The sequence below is a fragment of the Oncorhynchus kisutch genome, linkage group LG16 (genome assembly GCF_002021735.2).
Source record: "Oncorhynchus kisutch isolate 150728-3 linkage group LG16, Okis_V2, whole genome shotgun sequence".
In the NCBI taxonomy this organism is placed as follows: Eukaryota; Metazoa; Chordata; class Actinopteri; order Salmoniformes; family Salmonidae; genus Oncorhynchus; species Oncorhynchus kisutch.
In genome coordinates this window covers 41,449,871-41,469,541 of record NC_034189.2, presented here as the reverse complement: position 1 = coordinate 41,469,541, position 19,671 = coordinate 41,449,871, and the positions used below count along the sequence as shown (strand labels likewise).

The 19,671-nt window shown below is 47.5% G+C and overlaps 1 protein-coding gene across 1 annotated transcript; it reads left to right on the top strand.

Moving 5' to 3' along the window:
• Nucleotides 1-9,286: 9,286 nt before the first annotated feature.
• On the top strand, nt 9,287-19,599 carry LOC109878200 (four and a half LIM domains protein 2-like). Its single transcript, XM_020470439.2, has 6 exons — nt 9,287-9,378; nt 13,241-13,428; nt 14,643-14,817; nt 16,959-17,128; nt 17,696-17,882; nt 19,007-19,599. Exons 2-6 carry the CDS (start codon nt 13,273-13,275, stop codon nt 19,156-19,158), a joined length of 840 nt encoding a protein of 279 aa, XP_020326028.2. The 5' UTR covers nt 9,287-9,378; nt 13,241-13,272; the 3' UTR covers nt 19,159-19,599.
• The last annotated feature ends 72 nt before the right edge of the window (nt 19,600-19,671 follow it).

Below are 19,671 nucleotides of genomic sequence, written 5' to 3'. Positions count from 1 at the left end.
CATCATACAGTCTCACACCCCTACTCTACCCCTCCCATCATACAGTCTCACACCCTCTACACTACCTCTCCCATCATACAGTCTCACACCCCCTACTCTACCCCTCCCATCATACAGTCTCACACCCTCTACTCTACCCCATCCCATCATACAGTCTCACACCCCTACTCTACCCCTCCCATCATACAGTATCACACCCTCTACTCTATCTCTCCATCAGACAGTATCACACCCCTCTACTCTACCCCTCCCATCACACAGTATCACACCCCTACTCTACCCCTCCCATCAGACAGTATCACACCCCTCTACTCTACCCCTCCCATCAGAACAGTATCACACCCTCTACTCTACCCCTCCCATCAGACAGTATCACACCTTCTTACTCTACCCCTCCATCAGACAGTATCACACCCCTCTACTCTACCCCTCCCATCAGACAGTATCACACCCCCTACTCTACCCCTCCCATCATACAGTCTCACAACCCCCTTCTCTACCCCTCCCATCAGACAGTATCACACCCCCTACTCTACCTCTCCATCAGACAGTATCACACCTCTACTCTACCCCTCCCATCATACAGTCTCACACCCCTACCCCTCCATCATACAGTCTCACACCCCCTACTCTACCCCCCTCCCATCATTACAGTCTCACACCCCCTACTCTACCCTCCCATCAGACAGTCTCACACACCTCTTACTCTACCCTCTCCCATCCAGACAGTATCCAGCACCCCCTACTCTACCCCTCCCATCATACAGCCTCACACCACCTACTCTAACCATCCCATCATACAGTGATCACACCCCCTACTCTACCCCTCCCATCATACAGTCTCACACCCTCTACTTCTACCCCCTCCCAGGCAGACAGTATCACACCCTCTACTCTACCCCTCCATCAGACAGTATCACACCCTCTGCTCTACCCCTCCCATCAGACAGTATCACACCCTCTACTCTACCCTCCCATCAGAAAGTATCACACCCTCTACTCTACCCCCTCCCATCATACAGTCTCCACACCCCTACTATACCCCTCCATCATACAGTATCACATCCCTACTCTACCCCTCCCATCAGACAGTATCACACCCGTCGACTCTACCCCTCCCATCAGACAGTATCACACCCTCTACTCTACCCCTCCCATCAGGACAGTATCACACCCTCTACTCTACCCCTCCCATCAGACAGTATCACACCATCTACTACTTACCCCTCCCATCATACAGTCTCACACCCCTACTCTAACCCCTCCCATCATACAGTCTCACACCCCCTACTCTAACCCCCTCCCATCATACAGTCTCACACCCCTATCTACCCCTCCCATCATACAGTCTACACACCCCCTACTCTACCCCTCCCATCATACAGTCTCACAACCCTTCCTTACTCTACCCCTCCCATCATACAGTCTCACCACCCCTTACTCTCCCCCTCCCATCACATACCGTCTCACACCCCCTACTCTACCCCTCCCATCATACAGTCTCACACCCCTACTCTACCCCTCCCATCAGACAGTATCACACCATCTACTCTACCCCTCCCATCATACAGTCTCACCCCCCCCTACTCTACCCCTCCCATCATACAGTCTCACACCCCTACTCTACCCCCTCCCATCATACAGTCTCAACCCCCCCTACTCTACCCCTCCCCTCATACAAGTCCTCCACCCCCCCTACTCTACCCTCCCATCCGACAGTATCACACCCCACTCTATACCTCCTCCCATCAGACAGTTATCACACCCCCTACTCTACCTCTCCCATCAGACAGTATCACACCCCCTACTCTACCTCTCCCATCAGACAGTATCACACCCTCTACTCTACCCCTCCATCAGACAGTATCAACACCCCTATACTCTACCTCTCCCATCATACAGTATCACACCCCCTACTCTACCCCTCCCAATCATACAGTATCACACCTCTACTATACCTCTCCCCATCAGACAGTATCACACCCTCTACTCTACCCCTCCCATCATACAGTATCACACCCCTACTCTACCCCTCCCATCAGACAGTATCACACCCTCTACTCTACCCCTACCCATCAGACAGTATCACACCCTCTACTCTACCCCTCCCATCAGACAGTATCACACCCCCTACTCTACCCCTCCCATCAGACAGTATCACACCCCTTACTCTACCCCTCCCATCATACAGTCTCACACCCCTACTCTACCCCTCCCATCATACAGTCTCACACCCCTACTCTACCCCTCCCATCATACAGTCTCACACCCCTACTCTACCCCTCCCATCATACAGTCTCACACCCCGACTCTACCCCTCCCATCATACAGTCTCACACCCTCTACTCTACCTCTCCCATCATACAGTCTCACACCCCCTACTCTACCCCTCCCATCATACAGTCTCACACCCTCTACTCTACCCCTCCCATCATACAGTCTCACAACCCCTACTCTACCCCTCCCATCATACAGTATCACACCCTCTACTCTATCTCTCCCATCAGACAGTATCACCCCCTTCTACCCCTCCCATCAAGTATCACACCCCTATTTACCCCTCCCATCAGCACAGTATCACACCCCTACTCTACCCCTCCCATCAGACAGTATCACACCCTCTACTCTACCCCTCCCATCAGACAGTATCACACCCTCTACTCTACCCCTCCCATCAGACAGTATCACACCCCCTACTCTACCCCTCCCATCAGACAGTATCACACCCTCTACTCTACCCCTCCCATCATACAGTCTCACACCCCTACTCTACCCCTCCCATCATACAGTCTCACACCCCTACTCTACCCCTCCCATCATACAGTCTCACACCCCTACTCTACCCCTCCCATCATACAGTCTCACACCCCGACTCTACCCCTCCCATCATACAGTCTCACACCCTCTACTCTACCTCTCCCATCATACAGTCTCACACCCCCTACTCTACCCCTCCATCATACAGTTCTCACACCCCTACTCTACCCCTCCAATCATACAGTATCACACCCTCTACTCTATCTCTCCCCATCAGACAGTATCACACCCTCTACTCTACCCCTCCCATCACACAGTATCACACCCCCTACTCTACCCTCCCATCAGACAGTATCACACCCTCTACTCTACCCCTCCCATCAGACAGTATCACACCCTCTACTCTACCCCTCCCATCAGACAGTATCACAACTTCTACTCTACCCCTCCCATCAGACAGTATCACACCCTCTACTCTACCTCTCCCATCATACAGTATCACACCCCCTACTCTACCCCTCCCATCAGACAGTATCACACCCCTACTCTACCTCTCCCATCAGACAGTATCACACCCCCTACTCTACCTCTCCCATCAGACAGTATCACACCCCCTACTCTACCTCTCCCATCAGACAGTATCACACCCCCTACTCTACCCCTCCCATCAGACAGTATCACACCCTCTACTCTACCCCTCCCATCATACAGTCTCACACCCCTACTCTACCCCTCCCATCATACAGTATCACACCCCCTACTCTACCCCTCCCATCATACAGTATCACACACCCTACTCTACCTCTCCCATCAGACAGTATCACACCCTCTACTCTACCTCTCCCATCAGACAGTATCACACCCTCTACTCTACCCCTCCCATCATACAGTATCACACCCCTACTCTACCCCTCCCATCAGACAGTATCACACCCTCTACTCTACCCCTCCCATCAGACAGTATCACACCCTCTACTCTACCCCTCCCATCAGACAGTATCACACCCCCCTACTCTACCCCTCCCATCAGGACAGTATCACACCCTCTACTCTACCCCTCCCATCATACAGTCTCACACCCCTACTCTACCCCTCCCATCATACAGTCTCACACCCCTACTCTACCCCTCCCATCATACAGTCTCACACCCCTACTCTACCCCTCCCATCATACAGTCTCACACCCCTACTCTACCCCTCCCATCATACAGTCTCACACCCTCTACACTACCTCTCCCATCATACAGTCTCACACCCCCTACTCTACCCCTCCCATCATACAGTCTCACACCCTCTACTCTACCCCTCCCATCATACAGTCTCACACCCCTACTCTACCCCTCCCATCATACAGTATCACACCCTCTACTCTACCCCTCCCATCACACAGTATCACACCCCTACTCTACCCCTCCCATCAGACAGTATCACACCCTCTACTCTACCCCTCCCATCAGACAGTATCACACCCTCTACTCTACCCCTCCCATCAGACAGTATCACACCTTCTACTCTACCCCTCCCATCAGACAGTATCACACCCTCTACTCTACCCCTCCCATCAGACAGTATCACACCCCCTACTCTACCCCTCCCATCATACAGTCTCACACCCCCTTCTCTACCCCTCCCATCAGACAGTATCACACCCCCTACTCTACCTCTCCCATCAGACAGTATCACACCCTCTACTCTACCCCTCCCATCATACAGTCTCACACCCCTACTCTACCCCTCCCATCATACAGTCTCACACCCCCTACTCTACCCCTCCCATCATTACAGTCTCACACCCCCCTACTCTACCCCTCCCATCAGACAGTCTCACACCCTCTACTCTACCTCTCCCATCAGACAGTATCACACCCCCTACTCTACCCCTCCCCATCATACAGCCTCACACCCCCTACTCTACCCCTCCCATCATACAGTATCACACCCCCTACTCTACCCCTCCCATCATACAGTCTCACACCCTCTACTCTACCCCTCCCATCAGACAGTATCACACCCTCTACTCTACCCCTCCCATCAGACAGTATCACACCCTCTGCTCTACCCCTCCCATCAGACAGTATCACACCCTCTACTCTACCCCTCCCATCAGACAGTATCACACCCTCTACTCTACCCCTCCCATCATACAGTCTCACACCCCTACTCTACCCCTCCCATCATACAGTATCACATCCCCTACTCTACCCCTCCCATCAGACAGTATCACACCCTCTACTCTACCCCTCCCATCAGACAGTATCACACCCTCTACTCTACCCCTCCCATCAGACAGTATCACACCCTCTGCTCTACCCCTCCCATCAGACAGTATCACACCCTCTACTCTACCCCTCCCATCAGACAGTATCACACCCTCTACTCTACCCCTCCCATCATACAGTCTCACACCCCTACTCTACCCCTCCCATCATACAGTATCACATCCCCTACTCTACCCCTCCCATCAGACAGTATCACACCCTCTACTCTACCCCTCCCATCAGACAGTATCACACCCTCTACTCTACCCCTCCCATCAGACAGTATCACACCCTCTACTCTACCCCTCCCATCAGACAGTATCACACCCTCTACTCTACCCCTCCCATCAGACAGTATCACACCATCTACTCTACCCCTCCCATCATACAGTCTCACACCCCTACTCTACCCCTCCCATCATACAGTCTCACACCCCCCTACTCTACCCCTCCCATCATACAGTCTCACACCCCTACTCTACCCCTCCCATCATACAGTCTCACACCCCTACTCTACCCCTCCCATCATACAGTCTCACACCCCTACTCTACCCTCCCATCATACAGTCTCACACCCCTACTCTACCCCTCCCATCATACAGTCTCACACCCCCTACTCTACCTCTCCCATCAGACAGTATCACACCCCCTACTCTACCCCTCCCATCAGACAGTATCACACCCTCTACTCTACCTCTCCCATCATATAGTATCACACCCCCTACTCTACCCCTCCCATCAGACAGTATCACACCCTCTACTCTACCCCTCCCATCATACAGTCTCACACCCCTACTCTACCCCTCCCATCATACAGTATCACACCCCCTACTCTACCCCTCCCATCATACAGTATCACACCCCCTACTCTACCTCTCCCATCAGACAGTATCACACCCTCTACTCTACCCCTCCCATCATACAGTCTCACACCCCTACTCTACCCCTCCCATCATACAGTCTCACACCCCTACTCTACCCCTCCCATCATACAGTCTCACACCCCTACTCTACCTCTCCCATCATACAGTCTCACACCCCCTACTCTACCCCTCCCATCAGACAGTATCACACCCCTACTCTACCTCTCCCATCAGACAGTATCACACCCCCTACTCTACCTCTCCCATCAGACAGTATCACACCCCCTACTCTACCTCTCCCATCAGACAGTTATCACACCCCCTACTCTACCCCTCCCATCAGACAGTATCACACCCCCTACTCTACCCCTCCATCATACAGTATCACACCCCTACTCTACCCCTCCCATCATACAGTATCACACCCTCTACTCTACCCCTCCCATCATACAGTATCACACCCCCTACTCTACCCCTCCCATCATACAGTATCACACCCCTACTCTACCCCTCCCATCATACAGTATCACACCCCCTACTCTACCCCTCCCATCAGACAGTATCACACCCTCTACTCTACCCCTTCCATCATACAGTCTCACACCCCTACTCTACCCCTCCCATCATACAGTATCACACCCCCTACTCTACCCCTCCCATCATACAGTATCACACCCCCTACTCTACCTCTCCCATCAGACAGATCACACCCTCTACTCTACCCCTCCCATCATACAGTCTCACACCCCTACTCTACCCCTCCCATCATACAGTCTCACACCCCTACTCTACCCCTCCCATCATACAGTCTCACACCCCTACTCTACCCCTCCCATCATACAGTATCACACCCTCTACTCTACCTCTCCCATCAGACAGTATCACACCCTCTACTCTACCCCTCCCATCACACCGTATCACACCCCTACTCTACCCCTCCCATCAGACAGTATCACACCCTCTACTCTACCCCTCCCATCAGACAGTATCACACCCTCTACTCTACCCCTCCCATCAGACAGTATCACACCTTCTACTCTACCCCTCCCATCAGACAGTATCACACCCTCTACTCTACCCCTCCCATCAGACAGTATCACACCCTCTACTCTACCCCTCCCATCAGACAGTATCACACCCTCTACTCTACCCCTCCCATCATACAGTCTCACACCCCTACTCTACCCCTCCAATCATACAGTCTCACACCCCTACTCTACCCCTCCCATCATACAGTATCACACCCCCTACTCTACCCCTCCCATCAGACAGTATCACACCCTCTACTCTACCCCTCCCATCATACAGTCTCACACCCCTACTCTACCCCTCCCATCATAGTCTCACACCCCTACTCTACCCCTCCCATCATACAGTCTCACACCCCCTACTCTACCTCTCCCATCAGACAGTATCACACCCTCTACTCTACCCCTCCCATCATACAGTCTCACACCCCCTACTCTACCCCTCCCATCAGACAGTATCACACCCCTACTCTACCTCTCCCATCAGACAGTATCACACCCCCTACTCTACCCCTTCCATCATACAGTATCACACCCCCTACTCTACCCCTCCCATCAGACAGTATCACACCCTCTACTCTACCCCTCCCATCATACAGTCTCACACCCCTACTCTACCCCTCCCATCATACAGTATCACACCCCCTACTCTACCCCTCCCATCATACAGTATCACACCCCCTACTCTACCTCTCCCATCAGACAGTATCACACCCTCTACCCTACCCCTCCCATCATACAGTCTCACACCCCTACTCTACCCCTCCCATCATACAGTCTCACACCCCTACTCTACCCCTCCCATCATACAGTCTCACACCCTCTACTCTACCCCTCCCATCATACAGTATCACACCCCCTACTCTACCCCTCCCATCATACAGTATCACACCCCCTACTCTACCTCTCCCATCAGACAGTATCACACCCTCTACCCTACCCCTCCCATCATACAGTCTCACACCCCTACTCTACCCCTCCCATCATACAGTCTCACACCCCTACTCTACCCCTCCCATCATACAGTCTCACACCCTCTACTCTACCTCTCCCATCAGACAGTATCACACCCTCTACTCTACCCCTCCCATCATACAGTATCACACCCCTACTCTACCCCTCCCATCAGACAGTATCACACCCCTACTCTACCCCTCCCATCATACAGTCTCACACCCCTACTCTACCCCTCCCATCAGACAGTATCACACCCTCTACTCTACCTCTCCTATCATACAGTATCACACCCCCTACTCTACCTCTCCCATCATACAGTATCACACCCCTACTCTACCCCTCCCATCAGACAGTATCACACCCCCTACTCTACCTCTCCCATCAGACAGTATCACACCCCCTACTCTACCCCTCCCATCAGACAGTATCCCATCCACTTCCCTGCCCAGCCTTAATGGCTACAACTGGAGTAACTTTATATAACGATGGCGAGGGATTGGCTGTGAGACACGAGGGGCCTGGTGTTGATGATTCTAGCTCACAAATGACAGAGAACAAACAATGTAGTCTCATGATCATCCATCAGGAATGAAACACACCGGTTTAGAATAGATCAACTCTTATTTCACCTGATAAACTAATCATGGTAGTCAGTCTGAACATTGGTTATTTGAACCAGTCAGGTTAGTGCTGGGCTGGCGTTGAACGTCAGCCTGTTTCCATTCCATAGCCTTCCAGGAATAAAGTTGAAAACCCTCCTCAGCTCCACCTGATTCCCCTGACATGGTGAACTCGCGCAGCCCTGTTGCGTGTGATTTTGTTTTTCTCGGGGAACCTAGAATAATCAGTAATGTCCTCCTCAAGAATATTAGACTCAGGTCGACAGGAGGCCTCTTGAGGCCATGTTAAGCCGTTCCAGTCTGTCTGTCAGGGCCATTGTGTCCATTGGAGATATCAAACCTCTCCTGGAGTGGAGTGTGAGTAACAGGAGCGGAACACAAATCCTTTTTCCAGAGGCCACGGATGAAGTGAGCTTACTGAGAGTCCACTGTTGGAAACATTATATTTCTCTTTAGAGCTATTGCATTTTATGTAGCAGACATTTTTTTCATAAAAAAAAAAAAACTCAAATAATTGTCAATGGGATGGAGAGGGATGGTAGATCAGGCATAATCATTTGCATTTGTGACTGCATGTGTGCTTGTGTGGGCATGCCTGTGTATCTGTGTGACAGTATTCTCTCTATAATATACAGTGAAGCCATAAAAGGCCACTGTTTGTCAGATTGTGGGGAGATGTAAAGTTCTGGCTCCAGTGTAGCTCAGTAGTTACGTTGTATTTATAGCCTCAGATCAAGTGGTCCGGCCCACCCCAGTCACCCCACTGCCCAGTCCCCGGGTACTGCTGCTCTTAAACCAATCAAGCAGAGACTAGGACTGGTCTTCTCCCTCAACTCTCTGTCTGCTCTGACTCCTCTGGCAAGAGGCACACAGGCTGAGGCTGCCCCACTCACAGGTAGGAGGACACTTCTCCGGACACTTCTCTCTCTACTCTGGCTCTGGTCCACTGTTCTGGTAACTGACTACTGGTCTACTCTCTTTTTTACACTTCCTTTGGTTATTCTAGATATCCGTTTATTGATTTCTGTCTGTTCCACTGCTCTCCGTCTCACTTGCTAACTTGCAGCCACTCACACAGCTGAGGCTGATCTGCAGACGCTTTCATCAGGCTAGAGCTTGTTCTCTTTGGCAGCAAATTAGCTTTTTGGATTTGTGAAACTTTGCGATGCTTTAGAGCTAACCCTCATCCTTTTATTTTGGAATTAGGTGGTTGATGTTTGCTTGATACATTTAGTCTCAGATTAGTTTCAAATGCTTTGATATATACAGATATCAATAGCTATCAGTAACTACCCACTGGGCACACACTGGTTGAATCAACGTTGTTTCCACGTAATTTCAGTGAAGTTACTTGGAACCAACGTGGAATATACACTACCATTCAAAAGTTTGGGGTCACTTAGAAATGTCCTTGTTTTTGGAAGAAAAGCACATTTCTTTGTCCATTAAAATAACATCAAATTGATCAGAAATACAGTGTAGACATTGTTAATGTTGTAAATGACTATTGTAGCTGGAAACAGCTGATTTTTAATGGAACATCTACATAGGCGTACAGAGGCCCATTATCAGCAACCATCACTCCTGTGTTCCAATGGCACTTTGTGTTTAAAAGGCTAATTGATCATTAGAAAACCCCCTTGCAATTATGTTAGCACAGCTGAAAACGGTTGTGCTGATTAAAGAAGCAATACAACTGGCCTTCTTTAGACTAGTTGAGTATCTGGAGCATCAGTATTTGTGGGTTCGATTACAGGCTCAAAATGGCCAGAAACAAATAACTTTCTTCTGAAACTCGTCAGTCTATTCTAGTCTATAACTAGACACTCTAATATACTTGTCCTCTTGCTCAGTTTTGCACCGGGGCCTCCCACTCCTCTTTCTATTCTGGTTAGAGCCAGTTTGCGCTGTTCTGTGAAGAGAGTAGTACACAGCGTTGTATTTGAATGTTGAGATTTTCAGTTTCTTGGAAATTTCTCACATGGAATAAACTTCATTTCTCAGAACAAAAATAGACTGATGAGTTTCAGAAGAAAGTTATTTGTTTCTGGACATTTTGAGCCTGTAATCGAACCCACAAATGTTGACGCTCCAGATACTCAACTAGTCTAAAGACTAGGTGCACAACTGAGCAAGAGGACAAGTACATTCGAGTGTCTGAACGCTGAAGATGGACTGAACGCTGAAGAGTAAGTAGTCTTCGAAAACAAAGAGCGGCTGAATACAGGAATCAGTGCAGTGTGGCTTGATGAAATGAGATGGAGGTTTGGGTGGGCTGGGCAGTTGCCTGAAGGGCCACGTTTTTGGAATGCCCATCCATGGTAGGGGCCCTGGAGTCACTCATCGTGCTCTTTTATTAGCCATGGTGTCGTGACAATTTGTGTGGCCTGTAAGACTCTACGGCCCTGCAATGAGATTATGGCTAAAGCAACAAATGGTGGTCCAGGGACCAATGTTTGGTCTGTAACAGTATAATTACAATAACAGAGATCCATTGTAGATCTTGAATTAGACAGGAGATTGAGGGGAAATGAGATCTCGTTGGGCTTAATGCATGAATCCATGTACTGTTAGTAAAAGGGTCTAAACTACTACTAACACCTGACAGAGGTTTTGAGCCTGACTCTGATTTGGGAATGGATGAATGGAGGTCGTTGTTGTGGTAGGGCAATGGGACAGGAAGTCAACTGAAATTAGATTTGGATTGTTATAGGCTACTGCATGTGACGGTGTGTCACAACTAGGCTCATGTCTTATTCTGAAAATGGGATGTATCTACACGTCATGACAGAGATCTATCTGCGTCTCATACCCAACACTATTCTGATTTTTCTAGACAACAGAGGGAAGGAAGTATGTCAATGTGCTGGTGAATGAGGTCTGCAATGCAGGTTTCATTGAATTAGCCTATTTCCTGATACTTCAAAGTTCTTCAGTTGTCCTTGACAGCTCAAATGAACCTGCCAATCAACCATAAATATCACTGTGGAACCTAAGTATTGTGAAGTGCATGTCTCTATTTACAGTAGGGATCACTTCGATCTTGATCACAAAATCACTCAATTCCATTTGTGGAGGTGAACGAGTTGCGTTGAGGTTTGTGGTGTGTGTGGAGGAGAAGGTGTTACGTTGAGTGTTGTGGTGTGTGTGGAGGAGAAGGATTTACGTTGAGTGTTGTGGTGTGTGTGGAGGAGAAGGAGTTACGTTGAGTGTTGTGGTGTGTGTGGAGGAGAAGGTGTTACGTTGAGTGTTGTGGTGTGTGTGGAGGAGAAGGAGTTACGTTGAGTGTTGTGGTGTGTGTGGAGGAGAAGGAGTTACGTTGAGTGTTGTGGTATGTGTGGAGGAGAAGGTGTTACGTTGAATGTTGTGGTGTGTGTGGAGGAGAAGGTGTTACGTTGAGTGTTGTGGTGTGTGTGGAGGAGAAGGAGTTACGTTGAGTGTTGTGGTGTGTGTGGAAGAGAAGGAGGAGGAGGTGTGTAGCTCTGTTCCAAACTCCTCGTATTGAGTTATGGACATCAACGCCAGCACACCGCCTCCCTGCCCCGGCCAACAGCTGCGCCAAATACTTCATCTTGTCATCCTGAGATCGTGGATCATCCGGGTCCATTCCAAAACGGAGAGAGAGGAGGAAGACAGGGGAGGCACAGAGGGAGAGAGGCCTAGAAATATCCACTGCTGTCGTAAACCTCTGCCAGAAACAACCTGTGGAATGAAGTCTCCTATTATAAGAAAGAGATATACAATTAAATGCATCACTTGCATACCTCATTGTCAATTCCTTCAAACTCTGCTCCTCTGCAGTGTTGTATTGTGTACCACTGGGTGGCCACAACAGGAGGCCGCTGAGGGGAGGACGGCTCATAATAATGACTGGAACGGAGCGAATGGAGTGGCATCAAACCATGTGTTTGGTGCATTATACACCATTCCACTTATTCCACTCCAGTCATTACCACAAGCCCATCCTCCCCAATTAAGGCGCTACCAGCCTCCCGTGGCGTCTACCCCATAGAAATAGACTTACTAAAAATTCCCCCGGACTACAGACTGCCACAGATTAGACTGCCACAGTCTATTCCATGTTGGTTCAACGTCATTTCATTGAACCAGTGTGTGGGAACTATTTACATTTCTGGCTGATTACAGCATTCTACCACTTTAAATGTGAAGCTCTTAAGCTAACAGCTGTGTCCTCAACTGATGCGATAGCTCACTAAAGCAGCTGATTGCGTAACCAATTTACTCTCGCGGACTTCCTTCTCCAAGGTCTCATCGTGACTTGAATTTTGGTCCATTGATTGAACCACAGAGATACTTTTATTTTTAGCTACGTTAGGACATTAGTAAGCCTTATATGTCGTAGTCTAGTTCATTATGTCATTACATCACATTGACCTTGTGGTCTCATGGTCATTGAGACCAATCCACTATTAAAATACATCACATGTTGATCCAAATCAAATCAAATTTGATTTGTCCCGTGCGCTGAATAGAACAGGGGTAGTAGACCTTACCGTGAAATGATTACTTACAAGAACTTAACCAGCAATGACGTTTTAAGAAAATATAGTTAAGAAAATATTTACTAAATAAACTAAAGTAAAAATTAAATTAAAAAAATATTTAAAAAATGGTAGAATCGTGTAACACTGAAACCAATTTTTCACTCAGGGGAAAAACTTCAATTTAAGTCAAATTTTCACTCAGTCTCCTATTGAAGAAACTGGGTGACTAAATGCTTATGTCCTCTTTTACAGGCAAGAGAGCAAAGGAAGAGATTTGATCCAAAATGGCGGAACGCTACGACTGCCATTACTGCAAGGAGTCCCTGTTTGGGAGGAAGTATGTGCTCAGGGAAGAGAACCCCTACTGTGTGAAGTGCTACGAGAACCTGTACTCTAACTCCTGTGAAGAGTGCAAGAAGTCCATTGGCTGCAGCAGCAGGGTAGGTGGTCCACTAAACGTGGTGGTGTACAGTAGAGTTTACCAGTACCCAAATTCTCTACACCGCGATAGGTTGTATTCCTTCCTACTAGTATTCACTTCACTTCTATTACCCAGGTGTTAAACAGAACCTGGAATTAGAACAGGAGTCGATGGAATTAAAACACAAATACCCCAGACCCAGGCACAGTCATTGACCTAGAGGGACACAGGACATACCACTATGCACCGGCTCTCAGCATCTTAGCACACATGCACTCACTCACGCACACACGCACCCACACAGATACACACACACACACACACACACACACACACACACACACACACACACACACACACACACACACACACACACACACACACACACACACACACACACACACATACACGTTCAAGCTACACACACATCACAACTGCTGCTACCAGACTCCCATTATGACTGCTTTATACTACACAATTTAAACACTTGCCCCCCAATCCACCCTTCCATTATACACGTGTAAATATTGGACTATAAATTGTGCTTTCATGATTTGTACTTATATCATGTTTATTCTATTCTACTGCCATTTACTTTATGTTCGTATTCCCATCTTTTAGTATTTCTTGTCGCTGTTGCATGAAGGAACCTGCAAGTAAGCATTTCGTTGGACAGTCAACACCACGTGTATCCTGTACATACGACTAATCAAACGTGAAACTTGGAACTTGTGGCCTTCCAAGTTCGAATTCTTGCCTTGCGTTTTTTTCAGCAATTTCTGTCACTTTACATGGTCATTAGTGTCACAGATGAGATGACTGTCACTCCCCCTGGATCGGCCTGGAGGGGGGGGCTCATCTGTGCCGAATGTCCCTGTCCCCTGTAGCAGCTAGTCAGTCATCCGTCCTAGGCCTCTTTCAGTTTATCTAACCCATAGCTGTGAATGCCACCCCTGCTCTCATGTCAGTCATTATTCAGTCATTCATCTAAATTGGTAGCTAATTAGGCACATGTTGTCACACATCCATTGTCACCACGCCTCCAGCAGATAGGAGTTGAGTTGAGGTCACTGCTATGGCAGATCACTAGAACACAGTGTGTGGTAATCTTAACAGACTGGTGGCCCTTAGATTCAGTCAAAAACGCTGATGTCCATTTTCCCAGAAAAGGAGGCAACGAGGTGAATGGAGATACACCTGACAATGACTCTCTGTCCCATCCTCCTTCTTCAGGACCTGTCCTACAAGGACCGCCACTGGCATGACGACTGCTTCCACTGCTTCAAGTGTAGCCGCTCCCTGGTGGACAAGCCCTTCTCCACCAAGGACGACCAGCTGCTCTGCACCGAGTGCTACTCCAACGAGTACTCCTCCAAGTGCCACGAGTGCAAGAAGACCATCATGCCAGGTAAGGAAATGTCTGGCCTGACAGAGGGGGGGGGGGTGGGGGGGGGGGGGGGGGCAGTGAATGGGGCTCTCAGTTGGATTTGGCCAGTACATAATCTACTGGTACTGGTCAGGAAACTACTGAAGGTGAAAGAGTTGACAGATTTGCCAGACATCTAACTGAGTTGAGGTTTGAGTGGGATTTGGCTACTAGCAAGTCTATTTGTTGCACTCATGGATGTTTCCACCTCCTAGGACCTGTGTTAGGAGTTTGTGTTGAATGATGTCGTTGCAGCAGTCAAGCGGGACAGTGGATGGTCTGTCATAGTTTGGTGGAGCCAGCTCACGTACCACTACTGGTGTCATTATTCAATGTGTCACTCTGGAAGATCAGTCCCTATGTAACCTGATTTTCCTGTTTCTCTGATCTCAATTATATTATTATATCTACAGTTGAAGTCAGAAGTTTACATACACTTTGGTTGGAGTCATTAAAACTTGTTTTTCAACCACTCCACAAAATTCTTGTTAACAAACTATAGTTTTGGCAAGTGGGTTAGGACATCTACTTTGTGCATGACACAAATAATTTTTCCAACAATTGTTTACAGACAGATTATTTCACTTATAATTCACGGTATCACAATTCCAGTGGTTCAGAAGTTACATACACGAAGTTGACGGTGCCTTTAAAACACCTTGAAAAGTTCCAGAAAATGATGTCTTGGCTTTAGAAGCTTCTGATAGGCTAATTGACATAATTTGAGTCAATTGGAGGTGTACCTGTGGATGTATTTCAAGGCCTACCTTCAAACTCGGTGCCTCTTTGCTTGACATCATGGGAAAATCAAAATAAATCAGCCAAGACCTCAGAAAAAAAATTGCAGACCTCCACAAGTCTGGTTCATCCTTGGGAGAGATTTCCAAACGCCTGAAGGTACCACGTTCATCTGTACAAACAATAGTACACAGTATAAACACCACGGGACCACGCAGCCTTCATACCGCTCAGGAGATTAACGTACTTTGGAGAAAAAAGTGCAAATCAATCCCAGAACAACAGAAAAGGACCTTGTGAAGATGCTGGAGGAAACCAGTACATAAGTTTCTATATCCACAGTAAAACGAGTCCTATATTGACATAACCTGAAAGGCCGCTCAGCAAGGAAGAAGCCACCGCTCCAAAACCGCCATTAAAAAAAGCCAGACTACGGTTTGCAACTGCACATGGGGACAAAGATCGTACTTTTTGGAGAAATGTCCTCTGGTCTGATGAAACAAAAATAGAACTGTTTGGCCCATAATGACCATTGTTATGTTGAGGAAAAAGGGGGAGGCTTGCAAGCCGAAGAACACCATCCCAACCATGAAGCACGGGCGTGGCAGCATCATGTTGTGGGGGTGCTTTGCTGCAGGAGGGACTGGTGGACTTCACAAAATAGATGGCATCATGAGGTAAGACAATTATGTGGATATATTGAAGCAACATCTCAAGACATCAGTCAGGAAGATAAAGCTTGGTCGCAAATGAGTCTTCCGAATGGACAATGACCCCAAGCATACTTCCAAAGTTGTGGCAAAATGGCTTAAGGACAACAAAGTCAAGGTATTGGAGTGGCCATCACAAAGCCCTGACCTCAATCCCATAAAAAATGTGTGGGCAGAACTGAAAAAGCGTGTGCGAGCAAGGAGGCCTACAAAGATGACTCAGTTACACCAGCTCTGTCAGGAGGAATGGGCCAAACTTTCACCCAACTTATTTTGGGAAGGTTGTGGAAGGCTACCCGAAACGTTTGACACAAGTTAAACAATTTAAAGGAAAAGCTACCAAATATTAATTGAGTGTTTGTAAACTTCTGACCCACTGGGAATGTGATGAAAGAAATAAAAGCTGAAATAAGTCATTCTCTCTTCTATTATTCTGACATTTCACATTCTTAAAATAAAGTGGTGATCCTAACTGACCTATGACAGGGAACTTTTACTAGGATTAAATGTCAGGAATTGTGAAAAACTGAGTTTAAATGTATTTGGCTAAGGTGTATGTAAACTTCAGACATCAACTGTTTCTCTCTCTCACTTCCCCTGTCTCTCTCTCTCCTCTCTCTCTCTCTCCTCTCTCTCTCTCTCCTCTCTCTCTCTCCTCTCCCTCCTCTCTCACAGGCTCCAAGAAGATGGAGCATAAGGGCAACAGCTGGCATGAGACCTGCTTTACTTGCCAGCACTGCCAGCAGCCAATCGGCACCAAGAACTTCATCCATAAGGACAACAGTAACTACTGCGTGCCCTGTTACGAGAAGCAGTTTGCCATGCAGTGTATCCAATGCAAGAAGGTAGTATATACTGTTTTATATATATATTTATATTTAACCTTTTTTTTACTAGGCAAGTCAGTTAAGAACAAACTCTTATTTACAATGATGACCTACACTGGCCAAAACCGGATGACTTTGGGCCAATTGTGCGCCGCCCTATGGGACTCCCAATCACAGCCGGTTGTGACACAGTCTGGATTTGAAGCAGGGTGTCTGTAGTGACGCCTCTAGCACTGAGACATAGTGCCTTAGACTGTTGTGCCACTCGGGAGCCCTATATAACCCACTGTAGTGGGCTTAAATGGAGTGTACTGCATCAGAATGTATGCTTTTGGAGAGTTCTGTGTTAAAATGGATTGCTCCTCTCCAGATTCACATTTATTAACATTCTTTGTCAGCATTTAAAACTGGTTCCTTGTGCACACAAAACAAAGATTGTGATGAATAGAAGTTCACCTCAATTCAGTTGAACCTGCATTATGCAGTACTACTTTTTCCCATGGTCAAATACCTTCACAGGTATTGATGTTACCTAATTATTGATTGGTGGTTGAATTTGTCACTTCCTGTTTCTGTCTCCTGTAGCCAATCACCACAGGCGGGGTGACCTATCGCGATCAGCCGTGGCATAAGGACTGCTTCCTGTGCACCGGTTGTAAGCAGCAGCTGTCTGGCCAGCGGTTCACCTCTCGGGACGACTTTGCCTACTGCCTGAACTGCTTCTGCAACCTGTATGCCAAGAAGTGTGCCACCTGCACCAGCCCTATCAGTGGTACGTATGATCACTCACATTGGCTCATCCTTGCACATACCTGTAGTCTCTGGAGCCAATCGTTACATCCACTTAAGTGAAATATTCACTTAGTCATGCATGGATGTCAATGTGAGACTAAGTGAAAGTTCAACATAAGTGGAAGTTAGGATTTACCCCTCTATGATTAGTTAACTATACACTGAGTGGACAAAACTTTAGGAACACCTGTTCTTTCCCTGACAGACTGACCAGGTGAATCCAGGCAAATGCTATGATCCCTTATTGGTGTCACCTGTTAAAGCCACTTCAATCAGTGTTCAGGAAGGGGAGAAGACAAATTAAAGAAGGATTTTTAATCCTTGAGACATGGATTGTGTATGTGTGCCATGCAGAGGGTGAATGGGCAAGAAAAAAGATTTAAGTGCCTTTAAACGCGGTATGGTAGTAGGTGCCAGTTGCACGGGTGTGAGTGTGTCATGAACTGCAACGCTGCTGGGGTTTTCACGCCCAACAGTTTCCTGTGTGTATCAAGAATGGTCCACCACCCAAAGTACATCCAGCCAATGTGACACAACTGTGGGAAGCATTGGAGTCAACATGGGCCAGCATCCCTGTGGAACGATTATGACACCTTGTAGAGTCCATGCCCCGAGGAACTGAGGCTGTTCTGAAGGCAAAAGGGGGTGCAACTCAATATTAGAAAGGTTTTGTACACCCTAGTGACACACAAAGTGTTCTGTGTTAAAATGTCACTAGGACCATGACTTTTTTCTTACCATGTGACAGAAAAAAACCTGCCTGAAATACTCTTGTTCCTTATCCTTTCACTCCATACTCTCCACTTCTATTCACTCCTATTCAAATCATTCCGTAGTAATGACCCCAACTCAAGGTTCCTTACTTACAGTGAGGTTACATATTAACTAGTCAGGTGATCTATTTATCTGTTGTTATAGAGACATGGCACTCAGCTCATGGGTTTTGAATTCTTTCCAGAAAAATGTACTTACTCACTATCTATTAGAGTATTATTACTTTAGTGATCCGGAGTAATTTATAAGGAAATGCGCTGGACAGTGTTCCCAAGCTCACATCTTTCTCCATCCCTCCCTCTCTGTGCCTGTCTCGTCTTGCTTGTGCAGGTCTGGGTGGCAGCAAGTACATCTCGTTTGAAGAGCGCCAGTGGCACAACAACTGCTTCAACTGCAAGAAGTGCTCCATCTCCCTGGTGGGAAGGGGCTTTCTGACGGCCCGCGATGAGATCATGTGTCCTGAGTGTGGCAAATACGTCTAAATGCTGTGTGCCAGGATGAAGCGTCAAAGCCAGAGATTGCAAAGATGCAAGAGAATATAAGTCTACTCCTACTAACGTTTCATTTATTAGAATGATATATTTATTCAATAATATACATTTCAGACTAACCCAAAGGGCCTTTCTGCATGCACCGGCCTCAGATTGATACAGTATGTTGTCTGATGAATTGAGCACAAATTGCATTAGATTCTTAGAAAGAGAGATATCATTTTGATGTATTTTAAACAAAATAACAACTTTGTCTGTGGTTTGCTACCATTGAAACGTTTAACTATTGTATTGTGTTGTATATGTTAGGATAATCATCCGTGACACAACCATAACAGGAGTTATATTTTTCATTATAGCAGTGAAATCTAACGAGAACATGACATGTACATGCACTCTAAATGTGAAATAAAGTATTTTAAAGGCAATTCATTGATAGACTGATCTTTCTGACATTTGATTTTGACAACAATAAAACCAATGGGCTCTGGTCAAAAGTAGTGC

Excerpts from the sequence above, each read along its gene's own strand:
- LOC109878200 (XM_020470439.2), top strand. The coding sequence starts at position 13,273 with ATGGCGGAACGCTACGACTGCCATTACTGCAAGGAGTCCCTGTTTGGG. Across the intron at positions 13,429-14,642 it reads CCATTGGCTGCAGCAGCAGG|GACCTGTCCTACAAGGACCG; the intron begins GTAGGTGGTCCA and ends CTCCTTCTTCAG. Across the intron at positions 17,883-19,006 it reads CTGCACCAGCCCTATCAGTG|GTCTGGGTGGCAGCAAGTAC; the intron begins GTACGTATGATC and ends TTGCTTGTGCAG.